General features: G+C 47.3%; 1 protein-coding gene across 1 annotated transcript in view; it reads right to left on the reverse strand.

Moving 5' to 3' along the window:
- Nucleotides 1–4,902: 4,902 nt before the first annotated feature.
- Nucleotides 4,903–14,361, reverse strand: part of FABP3 (fatty acid binding protein 3) — a 30,008-nt gene continuing 20,549 nt past the window's right edge. Inside the window, exon 4 of the mRNA XM_056557313.1 lies at nucleotides 4,903–6,066. Within this exon, the coding sequence (XP_056413288.1) occupies nucleotides 6,016–6,066 (51 nt within the window). The 3' untranslated portion in view covers nucleotides 4,903–6,015. The remainder of the gene's footprint in view (nucleotides 6,067–14,361) is intronic.

Raw genomic sequence — 14,361 nt, forward strand, 5'->3', positions numbered from 1 at the left:
ACTGCTCCAGGTTTCTCTTATTGGAAGGGCGCCTTTTCCCAACAGCAATTTTAAGATCTCTCCACAGGTGTTCAATGGGATTTAGATCTGGACTCATTGCTGGCCACTTTAGACGTCTCCAGCGCTTTGTTGCCATCCATTTCTAGGTGACTTTTGGTGTTTGTTTGGGGTCATTGTCCTGCTGGACCCAAGATCTCGGACACAAACCCAGCTTTCTGACACTGGGCTGTACAGTGCGACCCAAAATCCTCAGATTTCATGATGGCTTGCACACATTCAAGGCACCCAGTGCCAGAGGCAGCAGTACAACCCCAAAACATTATTGAACTTCCACCATATTTTACTGTAGTTACTGTGTTCTTTTTTTTGTAGGCCTCATTCCGGTTTCAGTAAACAGTAGAATGATGTGCTTTACCAAAAAGCTCTATCTTGATCTCATCTGTCCACAAGACGTTTTCCCAGAAGGATTTTGGATTACTCAAGTTTATTTTGGCAAAATGTAGTCTTGCTTTTTTATGTCTCTGTGTCAGCAGTGGGGTCCTCCTGGGTCTCCTGCCATAGCGTTTCATTTCATTTAAATGTCAACAAATAGTTTGCGCTGACACTGATGCTCCCTGAGCCTGCAGGACCGCTTGAATATCTTTGGAACTTGTTTGGGGCTGCTTATCCTCCATCCGGACTATCCTGCATTGACAACTTTCATCAATTTTTCTCTTCCGTCCACGCCCAGGGAGATTAGCTAAAGTGCCATGGGGTGCTAAGTTCTTGGTAATGTTGCGCACTGTGGACAAAGGCAAACCTAGATCTCTGGAGATGGACTTGTAACTAGAGATGAGCAAGCTTACAGTAAATTTGATTTGTCACGAACTTCTTGGCTCGGCAGTTGATTACTTATCCTGCGTAAATTAGTTAAGCCTTCAGGTGCTCCGGTGGGCTGGAAAAGGTGGATACATTCCTAGGAAAGAGTCTCCTAGGACTGTATCCACCTTTTCCAACCCACCGGAACACCTGAAAGCTGAACTAATTTATGCAGGAAAAGTTATCAACTGCCGAGCCGAGAAGTTTGTGAGGAATCTAATTTACTGTAAGTTCGCTCATCTCTACTTGTAACTTTGAGATTATTGATATTGTGAGAAATACTTAATTTTCTTGGAAAAATTTCAGGGGTGCCAACATTTACAGCCATGACTGTATATACTGTTCCCTATGACCCCTTATCACATATGTACACTGTTCCCTATGACCCCCTATCACTTATATACTGCTCCCTCTGGCCCCCTTCTACACATATACTTTTCTCTCTCTCACATTATACACTGCTTCCTATGCTCCCCAAATACTGCTACCTATACCCCATATACTGCTAACGTTACCCCCTATATACAATTTATATGCCCCTCATCGGTCTCCCCACCTTCCTCACAGCCCCCCACCTCCTCCTCCTCCTCTTTGTACACTGTATGGTAAAGGACCTTTGATGACATCATCAGGAAGGTCCTTTACCATACAGTGTGAGTGTCTGTGGGCTCTCTGAAGCCCAGACTCCCACAGGGCAACTCTCACATTACTGTAGTCTGTAATCGCAGTGTTTTTGCCATGATTTTACAGCGATTTTGCACAAATCATGGCAAAATGCCATAATGATCCTCTAGTTATATACAAGTTCAGGGGGCCCTTTTAGACATGGGGGCCCTGTGCAATTGCCCAGGTTGCCCCCCCCCCAATGCCGTCCCTGCATCCGCCATTTGAATTGGTGGCGAGTGGGCTTGTACTTTTTGATCAAAATGAAAATATATATTGAAATTATGCTGAGAAGCAAATAGATCAAAATACAAATGGTGGATGTGCGGCTGTGTTTCTCTATTTTTGTTGGATCTTTTAATGAGTAGTCCATCTTGTAAAGACAATTGAGCTTTTTTTTTAGTTAATGAAAGTATTTAATACTGATGTATGCAAAGTGTGATGTAATTATAGTGCATATTTAACTATTTTTTGATCAGAAAGAGTCAAGTGTCCATTCCTTGTATCAGGGGTAGTGATGGGATGGTAGTGGCGGACCCTCAGATGATTAATTCTGTCTTCAGGGAATTTTACTCTTCCCTGTATGATGCCCCCTCTATGCCATGTCAGGGGGAAATCCTGTCATTCCTACAGGACCTATCCCTTCCCATGCTTAGTCGCGCTCAGGCAGAGGCACTGGATGCCCCTCTTACGGTGGAGGAGGTGGCTCAGGCTATACGGGATCTTCCTCACGGGAAGACTCTTGGTTTGGATCAGATGGTTGGCGATTAGTACAGGATTAATGAGAAGAGCCTGGCCCCTGTTCTTCGCAATTTGTTTCATTCTATAGCTGATGCTCTTCCGGATTCTATGCGGGAAGCACTCATTGTAGTGCTCCTTAAACCCGGAAAGGACCCAGTGCTCCCTGGCTCCTATAGGCCTATCTCCCTTCTGAATGTTGATATTAAGATTATGGCTTGAGTCTTGGCCACTCGTCTGTATGGGGCTATTGGTACTGTCATTCATCCTGACCAAACAAGGTTTATGCCGGGTAGAGCCACTGATGTGAATGTGAAGCGTCTGCAACTCAACATAGCGGCGGTAGGAGTTTCCTGCGGGTGTGGTTGTTAGTTTAGATATTTATAAGGCCTTTGACTCCGTCTTGTGGCCTTATCTGTGGGAGGTGCTGGGTACGTTTGGGTTTGGTCCCCAGTTCTGTGTTTGGGTTCGTCTGCTCTACGATAACCCTAGGGCCCGTATTCGTACTAACCTTGATGATTCTGCCCCCTTTCCTCTGGGGCATGGAACTAGGCAGGGGTGTCCACTCTCTCCCTTCTTATTTGTGCTGGCGATAGAGCCCTTGGCTGCAGCTATTCGTAGGGACCCGGGTATCTGCGGTATTCCTAGGGGGTCCATAGTCGAGAAAGTTTCCCTCTATGCTGATGATACTCTAGTATATATGGTGGACGCTGAGGGTTCACTATTGTCCCTTATGGACCTACTTGATCGTTTTGGTGCAAATTCGGGCCTGCAGGTCAATTGGGCTAAATCCTCTCTCATGGCGCTTTCCTCTAGGGTCCCTCTCCCACCCTCTCTTCTGGCTGGGGTGCAGGTGGTTCCTCGTTTTCATTACTTGGGAGTGTAGGTAACTCCGTCCCTGTTAAACTAAATTCCTCTGAACCTGGAACCACTACTGCACTCCACTGTGGAGTGACTGAAGGCATGGTCCGCACTCACTTTTTCCCTAGCTGGTAGGATTCATATTTTTAAAATAATTTACCTTCCTAAATTTCTATACCTTTTTCATTTGGCCCCAACCATTCCCCCTAAGAAATATTTTGGTGCGTTATGTGGTGCTCTGGGATCCTTCTATTGGCAGGGGAAGCCTCCCAGACTCGGTTGGGCCCTTCTTCAGGCTCCCAAGCGGCACATCGGCTTGGCGGCCCCTGATGTCTATAACTATTTTCTTGTCTCCCAGTTGGTCTATGCAGCGTGGTGGATCGACCTGGATCTGTCGAATTCGGCGACGGCCCTGGCTGGTGCGTTTATGGGGTCTTATGAAGCTCTGACCAATACACTCTACAGGTATCACTCTAGTTCTTCATATCCTATTCCTCTGTTAACTATAGCTAAGGTGTGGTCCATGGTGTTGAGTAGGTTTCCGCAGCCTCTGGTATCTCCTAGGGCACCCTTGTGGGGGAACGTACATCTACCTCACCTACATCGGTTACAGGAGGCCGGCTTTTGGGGATTGCATGGTGTCAAATTTGTGACCCACTTGTTCATCGAGGACCAGGTTTTCCTTTTTGGACATGAGAGAACGTTATGGCAGCCCTGGAAGTGCATTGTTTAGGTATTTTCAGCTCAGGCATGTGGTTCGGGCACAATTTGGCTCCCTGATGCTTACCCGTGTTTTTCGGAGGTGGAGCTTCTCCTGGACACCACGGATCTCTCCAAACCTCTTACTCAGTCCTATGCCCTTCTCCAGTCACTGGGGCCTAGCCCTTTCTCCCTAGCCTTTCATAAACGGGTCTGACAGAGGGAGGTTGAAGGCTCTTATTACGCAACTGTAGTTAGCAGTAGAGATATGCTGATCCAATATAGATATGTCCTGCGGTTGTATTAACCCCTGCTAGGCTTAAGCGTATTGGACTCTCTCCGTCTGACCTATGCTTTAGATGCTCCTCGGAGGTTGGTACCTTCTTGCATGCAGTGTGGGAATGTCCCCTCATTGCTGTCTTCTGGAGGGAGTTGATGGGGTTTCTGGCTGACCATTTGGAATTCCCTTTCATAATTGATCCCGTGGTGTGCCTGTTGGGAATTGTTAATGATCTGATCTCTAGTTCACATAGACGCTTGCTGTTTCGTTTCAGGCTGTTTTGTGCCCGCAAAGTGGTAGTCATGACGTGGAACGATACCTCCCCCCCCCCCGCTGTCTAGGTGGATAACTCTGGTAAATAAATATGTCCCGTTGTATCAGGCTCTATATCCCAGTCGTAAATGCCCTAAGAAATTCGATAGGGTATGGACCCCCTGGCTGTTGTTGAATGTTTCGGTAGACCCGCCGAATAGTTTGCCTCCGTAGGTCATTATGGGATGTTCTCGCATTTAATGTGTTGGGGCTGGGGGGGGGGGGGGTGACGGGAAGTGTGTTTGTTGTATGTCTGGTTGTCTTGTCTGTGTGGGGCCTTTAGTTGGGTCTCAGAATTGCTCTTTTGCTACATGGGTGCTCATTTTGATGTGCTCTCCCTCCTTAATACGGCGGTGGTGCTGGTCTCTGGGAACTCTCAGGAGTTCTATTGTCTGTGTTGTTCTTATTTCGCCATGTTGGCGATGTTTGTTATTGAAATTTGTGAAACTTAAATAAATACTTAAAAAAAAAGAAAGAGTCAAGTGTCAATATTATGTTTAAACATTTTATTAAGAGTCAATGGTGTATAAAAACACATCAAGATAGGAGTAATGTAGTTTAATAAATTGCGTTATAACTGGGTATCAGCCCATGCAGGCTCTTTCAAAAATAGTACCACAACTTATGTTCAGTGCTTGTGACCTCCTTCACAATGAGGTATAGGAATGGTTATCAGCCATTGACCGTTGTAATACACATTAACTGCTATTAACTCTGAAATTCAGGTCTGATATACAAATTAACTAGTTTAACCAGATATAGCAGATCAGGATCTTATACATTTATATAATACATAAATTTCACATCATCATGAATTACAGGATCAAGAGGACACAATGTATGGTCCACCTTAAGTGAAACTGAGCAGCACTTAGATAAATACTAGAGTTGAAATGCCAGGATATCTTTTCACGTCGGATGTATACTGCAACTAATAATACAATACAAACTCAGTTCCTGAGTAAATTCAGATTGTGGTATCTCAGCTGTTCAGACGTGTGTTTGGGAACTGTCTGGGAATCTTAAACTAATATCTTTAAGGGATGAAACCAGCATTGCATTCACTCTAGGTCTCAAGTATGGGTGAAGCAGAGGCAACCCTTTAAATCCGTTAACATAACCAGAATGCATCACAAACACAATACAGCAGTAATGTGTAGTTTAGGCAACAATCTAGTAAATTCTCAGGCAAAAATGTATTGTTAGCTCAATAAGGGTGGTCATGTCTTTTTTGTAATTCCTGTGTGAGAAATGTCAATGATATCAAAGCAGATGGCACAAATATTAGTGGATGAGACAAGTAGAACTGACAAGCCATGAATAAGAGATACCGCATTATTGTGACAACATGATACATACAGCTTATTTATACTCCTTCAAGAAGTTTTCAAGATAAGTTTCCAACCTAAGAAGTGTCAGTCTTTGGCACTGCAATATAAATTAATAGCGAATTCTGCATCGAAATTCCACAAAAGGTTTCTAATACTGCTGTTGTAGCCCATTCAATGCAAGAGGAGACAGAGATGGTCGGGGGCTGAGGTTGTTATGAAGACATTTGACTTTGGACTGAACAGAACAATGGTGATAAAAAGGAGTGCAGGTTATTAGGCTTTCTCGTAATGACGTGTGCTGACAATATCTCCCAGGGTAAGGGTCTGTTTCAAGAGAGTAAAATAACACAGTTATTAGTAAGATCACTAAACCAGGATGCAAAGTACATTCCTGAAGCATTGTGAAGTGCAAGATCTATTGATGTAAGCCCACTTATTGGTGCTGTTAATGTTTCCTACCTCAATACTAACTCATTCTGCACCTTTTAATATACAAATGCAAACTTAATACTATTCTTTTTTTTTGTTGTTTAAAACAATCTCTTCCACTATTGACAAAATGGGCATCATTTGCTAAGAGTGTAGGGTTCTAACTAGTGTGAAATGTTGTTTCAGAATTGCAGGATTCCATCATATATATTATGGGGATCACAGATTTTCTGACCAGCTTTTTCTAGGTGGAAATTTCCAGCCATTTATTCACATGATTTTCTGTGAATTCAATAGTAAATAGGTTGGGTTGTGAAACCACGCCCCTTTTTGGGCAGACCACGCTCCCTTTTGGCTTTTCGCAATGCAATGTCAGGTTAGTTGGATTTTCCTGGTGCACACTATTGCACACTGTCTGAGACATGTCTCAGACACTATGCACCAAAATAACTTGGAAAACCTGACAAAAACGAGTGGTTTTTAGCTTAGGAAATGAGGGCCAATATGTTTTAAAGAGCTGGCTACATATACAGGCATTCTTCCCGGCACTACCAGAATTCAGGAGTAGAGGCATTCTTATAATATCAACTCAAATTCCAAAGTCTAAAAATGGCGTACATACACTGCTCAAAAAAATAAAGGGAACACTTAAACAACACAATGTAACTCCAAGTCAATCACACTTCTGTGAAATCACACTGTCCACTCAGGAAGCAACACTGACTGACAATCAATTTCACATGCTGTTGTGCAAATGGAACAGACAACAGGTGGAAATTATAGGCGTTTAGCAATACGCCCCCAATAAAGGAGTGGTTTTGCAGGTGGTGACCACAGACCAGTTCCTATACTTCCTGGCTGATGTTTTGGTCACTTTTAAATGCTGGCGGTGTTTTCACTCTAGTGGTAGCATGAGATAGAGTCTACAAGCCACACAAGTGGCTCAGGTAGTGCAGTTCATCCAGGATGGCACATCAATGCGGGCTGTGGCAAGAAGGTTTGCTCTGTCTGTCAATGTAGTGTGCTACCAGGAGATGTGGAGGCGCTACCAGGAGACGTGGAGGAGGCCATAGGAGGGCAACAACCCAGGAGCAGGACCGCTACCTCCGCCTTTGTGCAAGGAGGAGCAGGAGGGGCACTGCCAGAGCCCTGCAAAATGACCTCCATCAGGCCACAAATGTACATGTGTCCACTCAGATGGTCAGAAACAGTCTCCATGTGGGTGGTATGAGGGTCCGACGTCCACAGGTGGGGATTGTGCTTACAGCCCAACAATGTGCAGGACATTTGGCATTTGCCAGGGAACACCAAAATTGTCAAATTTGCCACTGGCACCCTGTGCTCTTCACAGATGAAAGCAGGTTCACACTGAGCACATGTGACAGACGTGACAAAGTCTGGAGATGCCGTGGAGAACATTCTGCTGCCTGCAACATCCTCCAGCAAGACCGGTTTGGTGGTGTGTCAGTAATGGTGTGGGGTGGCATTTCTTTGGGAGGCCACACAGCCCTCCATGTGCCTGCCAGAGGTAGCCTGACTGCCATTAGGTACCAAGATGACATCCTGAGACCCCTTGTGAGACCATATGCTGGTGCTGTTGGCCCTGGGTTCTTCCTAATGCAAGACAATGGTAAACCTCATGTGGCTGGAGTGTGTCAGCAGCACCTGCAAGAGGAAGGCATTGATGCTATGGACTGGCCTGCCCGTTCCCCAGACGCGAATCCAATTGAGCACATCTGGGACATCATGTCTCGCTCCATCCAACAACACCACGTTGCACCACAGACTGTTCAGGAGTTGGCGGATGCTTTAGTCCAGGTCTGGGAGGACATCCCTCAGGAGACCATCCGCCACTTCATCAGGAGAATGCCCAGGCATTCTAGGGAGGTCATACGGGCACAAGGAGGCCACAAAAACACTACTGAGCCTCATTTTGATTTGTTTTAAGAACATTACATCAAAGTTGGATCAGCCTGTAGTGTGGTTTTCCACTTGTATTTGGTTTCCATATCCAGACCTCAATGGGTTGATAAATTTGATTTCCATTGATAATATTTGTGGGATTTTGTTGTCAGCACATTCAACTACGTAAAGACGAAAGTATTTCATACGATTAGTTCATTCATTCAGATCTAGGATGTGTTGTTATCTTAGTGTTCCCTTTATTTTTTTGAGTAGTGTATATGAACATACACTGTAAGAACAAAAGTATTGGGCCCCAACTATAGAGATTCTAGTGGAAATAAAATCAACAGTCTAAAGAGCATCCAGCACCAGGACAGTAAAAGACCATCCTTTATTGAAAACACCCTGGAAAACTGATGCGTTTCATGGAGGATTATTGCACTCATGACAGTGCATAAAATTTGCCTACGCTCTGCTGACTCCAGAGCTCCAAACATCATATGGCATTAAAATCAGCAAAGATCAAGTAAGCTGCTGTTTCTTTGCTGCTTCTTATACTGCAATATAACTTATATGGACCAGGCAGGATCCTCTTTGATGTAAGTGATGTTCTGCTTTTTTAAAAGGCCTGAAGCTATTTTACTTAAAAACTTTTTTTCATATCAACTGGCTCCAGAAAGTAGATTTGTAAATTACTTCTATTAAAAAATCTTAATCCTACCAGTACTTAACAGCTGCTGACGTTGAGTTGTTCTTTTCTGTCTGACAACAGTGCTTTCTGTTGACACTTCTTTCTGTCTAAGGAACTGTCCAGAGTAGCAGCAAATCCCCATAGAAAACCTCTCCTGCCCTGGACAGTTCCTGGGACAGACAGAGGTGTCAGCAGAGAGCACTGTTGTCAGACAGAAAAGCACAACTCAACTTCAGCAGCTGATAAGTACTTGTAGGATTAAGATTTTTTAATAGAAGTAATTTACAAATCTAAAGAGGATAGAGTGGTATGGCAAAAAGCGCTAAAGGGGACTTGAATTGAAACAATAGTAGCTCACTCCAGATAATGATGATGATGTATATAAGTGGAAATGCAATGAGTGATGAGTCAATATTCTCAGGGATCTTAGAGAGGGTATATATCGTGCTATTACTTATTGTGCAGTTAGATTAATAGCAGTTATACAGATAGTAACCACATAATTGTTACGCCGAGCGCTCCGGGGCCCCGCTCCCTAGGGCGCGCGCGCGCCGGGTCTCTGCGATTTAAAGGGCCACTGCGCCGCTGATTGGCGCAGTGGTTCTAATTAGTGTGTTCACCTGTGCACTCCATATATATACCTCACTTCCCCTGCACTCCCTCGCCGGATCTTGTTGCCCTTGTGCCTAGTGAAAGCGTTCCCTTGTGTGTTCTTAGCCTGTGTTCCGACCTCCTGCCGTTGCCCCTGACTACGATCCTTGCTGCCTGCCCCGACCTTCTGCTACGTCCGACCTTGCTTCTGTCTACTCCCTTGTACCGCGCCTATCTTCAGCAGTCAGAGAGGTTGAGCCGTTGCTAGTGGATACGACCTGGTCACTACCGCCGCAGCAAGACCATCCCGCTTTGCGGCGGGCTCTGGTGAATACCAGTAGTGACTTAGAACCGGTCCACTAGCACGGTCCACGCCAATCCCTCTCTGGCACAGAGGATCCACCTCCTGCAAGCCGGCATCGTGACAGTAGATCCGGCCATGGATCCCGCTGAAGTACCTCTGCCAGTTGTCGCTGACCTCACCACGGTGGTCGCCCGGCAGTCACAACAGATAGCGCAACAAGGCCACCAGCTGTCTCAACTGACCGTGATGCTACAGCAGCTACTACCACAGCTTCAGCAATCATCTCCTCCGCCAGCTCCTGCACCCCCTCCGCAGCGAGTGGCCGCTTCAGGCCTACGACTATCCTTGCCGGATAAATTTGATGGGGACTCTAAGTTTTGCCGTGGCTTTCTTTCACAATGTTCCCTGCACTTGGAGATGATGTCGGATCAGTTTCCTACTGAAAGGTCTAAGGTGGCTTTCGTAGTCAGCCTTCTGTCTGGAAAAGCTCTGTCATGGGCCACACCGCTCTGGGACCGCAATGACCCCGTCACTGCCTCTGTACACTCCTTCTTCTCGGAATTTCGTAGTGTCTTTGAGGAACCTGCCCGAGCCTCCTCTGCTGAGACTGCCCTGCTGAACCTGGTCCAGGGTAATTCTTCCGTTGGCGAGTACGCCATACAATTCCGTACTCTTGCTTCTGAACTATCCTGGAATAATGAGGCCCTCTGCGCGACCTTTAAAAAAGGCCTATCCAGCAACATTAAAGATGTTCTGGCCGCACGAGAAATTCCTGCTAATCTACATGAACTCATTCATCTTGCCACTCGCATTGACATGCGTTTTTCCGAAAGGCGTCAGGAGCTCCGCCAGGATATGGACTTTGTTCGCACGAGGCGTTTTTTCTCCCCGGCTCCTCTCTCCTCTGGTCCTCTGCAATCCGTTCCTGTGCCTCCCGCCGTGGAGGCTATGCAAGTTGACCGGTCTCGCCTGACACCTCAAGAGAGGACACGACGCCGCATGGAGAATCTCTGCCTGTACTGTGGCGGTACCGAACACTTCCTGAAGGATTGTCCTATCCGTCCTCCCCGCCTGGAAAGACGCACGCAGACTCCGCACAAAAGTGAGACAGTCCTTGATGTCTACTCTGCTTCTCCACGTCTTACTGTGCCGGTGCGGATATCTGCATCTACCTTCTCCTTCTCTACTATGGCCTTCTTGGATTCCGGATCTGCAGGAAACTTTATTTTGGCCTCTCTCATCAACAGGTTCAACATCCCGGTAACCAGTCTCGCCAGGCCCCTCTACATCAATTGTGTTAACAATGAAAGATTGGACTGTACCATACGTTACCGCACGGAGCCCCTTCTAATGTGCATCGGACCTCATCAAGAAAAAATTGAGTTCTTGGTCCTCCCCAATTGCACTTCCGAAATTCTCCTTGGACTACCGTGGCTCCAACGCCATTCCCCAACCCTGGATTGGTCCACAGGGGAGATCAAGAGCTGGGGTATCTCTTGTTTCAAGGACTGCCTTAAACCGGTTCCCAGTACTCCCTGCCGTGACCCTGTGGTTCCCCCTGTAACCGGTCTCCCTAAGGCCTATATGGACTTTGCTGATGTGTTTTGCAAAAAACAAGCTGAGACTCTACCTCCTCACAGGCCTTATGACTGTCCTATTGACCTCCTCCCGGGCACTACTCCACCCCGGGGCAGAATTTATCCTCTGTCCGCCCCAGAGACTCTTGCTATGTGTCACGATGCCGGCTGGCAGGTAGTGGACCCTCTGTGCCAGAGAGGGATTGGCGTGGACCGTGCTAGTGGACCGGTTCTAAGCCACTACTGGTTTTCACCAGAGCCCGCCGCAAAGCGGGATGGTCTTGCTGCGGCGGTAGTGACCAGGTCGTATCCACTAGCAACGGCTCACCTCTCTGGCTGCTGAAGATAGGCGCGGTACAAGGGAGTAGACAGAAGCAAGGTCGGACGTAGCAGAAGGTCGGGGCAGGCAGCAAGGATCGTAGTCAGGGGCAACGGCAGAAGGTCTGGAAACACAGGCAAGGAACACACAAGGAACGCTTTCACTGGCACTAAGGCAACAAGATCCGGCAAGGGAGTGCAAGGGAAGTGAGGTAATATAGGGAAGTGCACAGGTGATAACCCTAATTGGAACCACTGCGCCAATCAGCGGCGCAGTGGCCCTTTAAATCGCAGAGACCCGGCGCGCGCGCGCCCTAGGGAGCGGGGCCGCGCGCGCCGGGACAGAACAGACGGGGAGCGAGTCAGGTAGGGGAGCCGGGGTGCGCATCGCGAGCGGGCGCTACCCGCATCGCGAATCGCATCCCGGCTGGCAGCGGGATCGCAGCGCCCCGGGTCAGAGGACGTGACCGGAGCGCTGCAGCGGAGGGAGTGAAGCGAGCGCTCCGGGGAGGAGCGGGGACCCGGAGCGCTCGGCGTAACAGTACCCCCCCCCCTTGGGTCTCCCCCTCTTCTTGGAGCCTGAGAACCTGAGGAGCAGACTTTTGTCAAGGATGTTGTCCTCAGGTTCCCAGGATCTCTCTTCAGGACCACAACCCTCCCAGTCTACTAAAAAAAAATTTTTCCCTCTGACCTTTTTGGCAGCCAAAATTTCCTTGACCGAGAAGACGTCCGAGGAGCCGGAAACAGGAGTGGGAGGAACAGATTTGGGAGAAAAACGGTTGAGGATGAGTGGTTTGAGAAGAGAGACGTGAAAGGCATTAGGGATACGAAGAGAAGGAGGAAGAAGAAGTTTATAAGAGACAGGATTAATTTGACACAAAATTTTGAAAGGACCAAGATAGCGTGGTCCCAACTTGTAGCTAGGGACACGGAAGCGGACATATTTAGCGGAGAGCCATACCTTGTCTCCAGGGGAAAAAACGGGGGGAGCTCTTCTTTTCTTATCCGCGAACCTCTTCATGCGTGAAGAAGCCTGTAAGAGAGAATTTTGGGTCTCTCTCCATATAATGGAAAGGTCACGAGAAATTTCATCCACAGCGGGCAGACCAGAGGGCAAGGGGGTAGGGAGGGGGGGGAAGAGGGTGACGGCCGTACACCACGAAAAATGGGGATTTGGAGGAAGATTCAGAGACCCTGAAGTTATACGAGAATTCGGCCCATGGAAGGAGATCTGCCCAGTCATCCTGGCGGGAGGAAACAAAATGTCGCAAATAATCACCCAAGATCTGGTTAATTCTTTCTACTTGTCCATTGGATTGAGGATGATATGCAGAGGAAAAATTTAATTTAATCTTGAGTTGTTTACAGAGAGCCCTCCAGAATTTAGACACGAATTGGACACCTCTATCCGAGACAATCTGCGTAGGCAACCCGTGAAGACGAAAAATGTGTACAAAAAATTGTTTAGCCAACTGAGGCGCAGAAGGAAGACCAGGAAGAGGGATGAAATGTGCCATTTTGGAGAATCGATCAACGACCACCCAAATAACAGTGTTGCCACGGGAAGGGGGTAAATCAGTAATAAAATCCATACCAATCAGAGACCAAGGCTGTTCGGGGACAGGCAGAGGATGAAGAAAACCAGCGGGCTTCTGGCGAGGAGTCTTATCCCGGGCACAGATAGTGCAGGCTCGCACAAAGTCCCCAACATCCGTCTCCAGAGTCGGCCACCAATAGAAGCGGGAGATGAGTTGCACAGATTTCTTGATGCCCGCATGACCTGCGAGATGGGAGGAGTGACCCCATTTGAGGATTCCGAGGCGTTGGCGTGGAGAAACAAAGGTCTTTCCTGGAGGAGTCTGCCTGATGGAGGCAGGAGAAGTGGAGATCAGGCAGTCAGGTGGAATGATGTGTTGCGGAGGGAGATCAACTTCTGAGGCATCCGAGGAACGAGAGAGAGCATCGGCCCTAATGTTCTTATCGGCAGGACGAAAGTGAATCTCAAAATTAAATCGGGCAAAGAACAGAGACCACCGGGCCTGGCGAGGATTCAGCCGTTGGGCAGACTGGAGGTAGGAGAGGTTCTTGTGGTCGGTGTAGATAATAACAGGAAATCTTGATCCCTCCAGCAGATGCCTCCATTCCTCAAGTGCTAATTTAATGGCTAAAAGCTCTCGATCCCCGATGGAGTAGTTCCTCTCCGCTGGAGAGAAGGTCCTAGAGAAAAAACCACAAGTGACAGCATGCCCGGAAGAATTTTTTTGTAGAAGAACAGCTCCAGCTCCCACTGAGGAGGCATCAACCTCCAATAGGAAGGGTTTGGAAGGGTCAGGTCTGGAGAGCACGGGAGCCGAAGAAAAGGCAGACTTGAGTCGTTTAAAGGCGTCTTCTGCTTGAGGAGGCCAGGACTTGGGATCAGCATTTTTTTTGGTTAAAGCCACGATAGGAGCCACAATGGTAGAAAAATGTGGAATAAATTGCCTGTAATAATTGGCGAACCCCAAAAAGCGTTGGATAGCACGGAGTCCGGAGGGGCGTGGCCAATCTAAGACGGCAGAGAGTTTGTCTGGATCCATCTGTAGTCCCTGGCCAGAGACCAAATATCCTAGAAAAGGAAGAGATTGGCATTCAAACAGACATTTCTCAATTTTGGCATAGAGTTGGTTGTCACGAAGTCTCTGAAGAACCATACGGACATGCTGGCGGTGTTCTTCTAGATTGGCAGAAAAAATTAGGATATCGTCCAGATATACAACAACACAGGAGTATAACAGATCACGAAAAATTTCATTGACAAAGTCTTG

This window comes from Hyla sarda, chromosome 2 (assembly GCF_029499605.1).
Source record: "Hyla sarda isolate aHylSar1 chromosome 2, aHylSar1.hap1, whole genome shotgun sequence".
NCBI lineage: Eukaryota > Metazoa > Chordata > Amphibia > Anura > Hylidae > Hyla > Hyla sarda.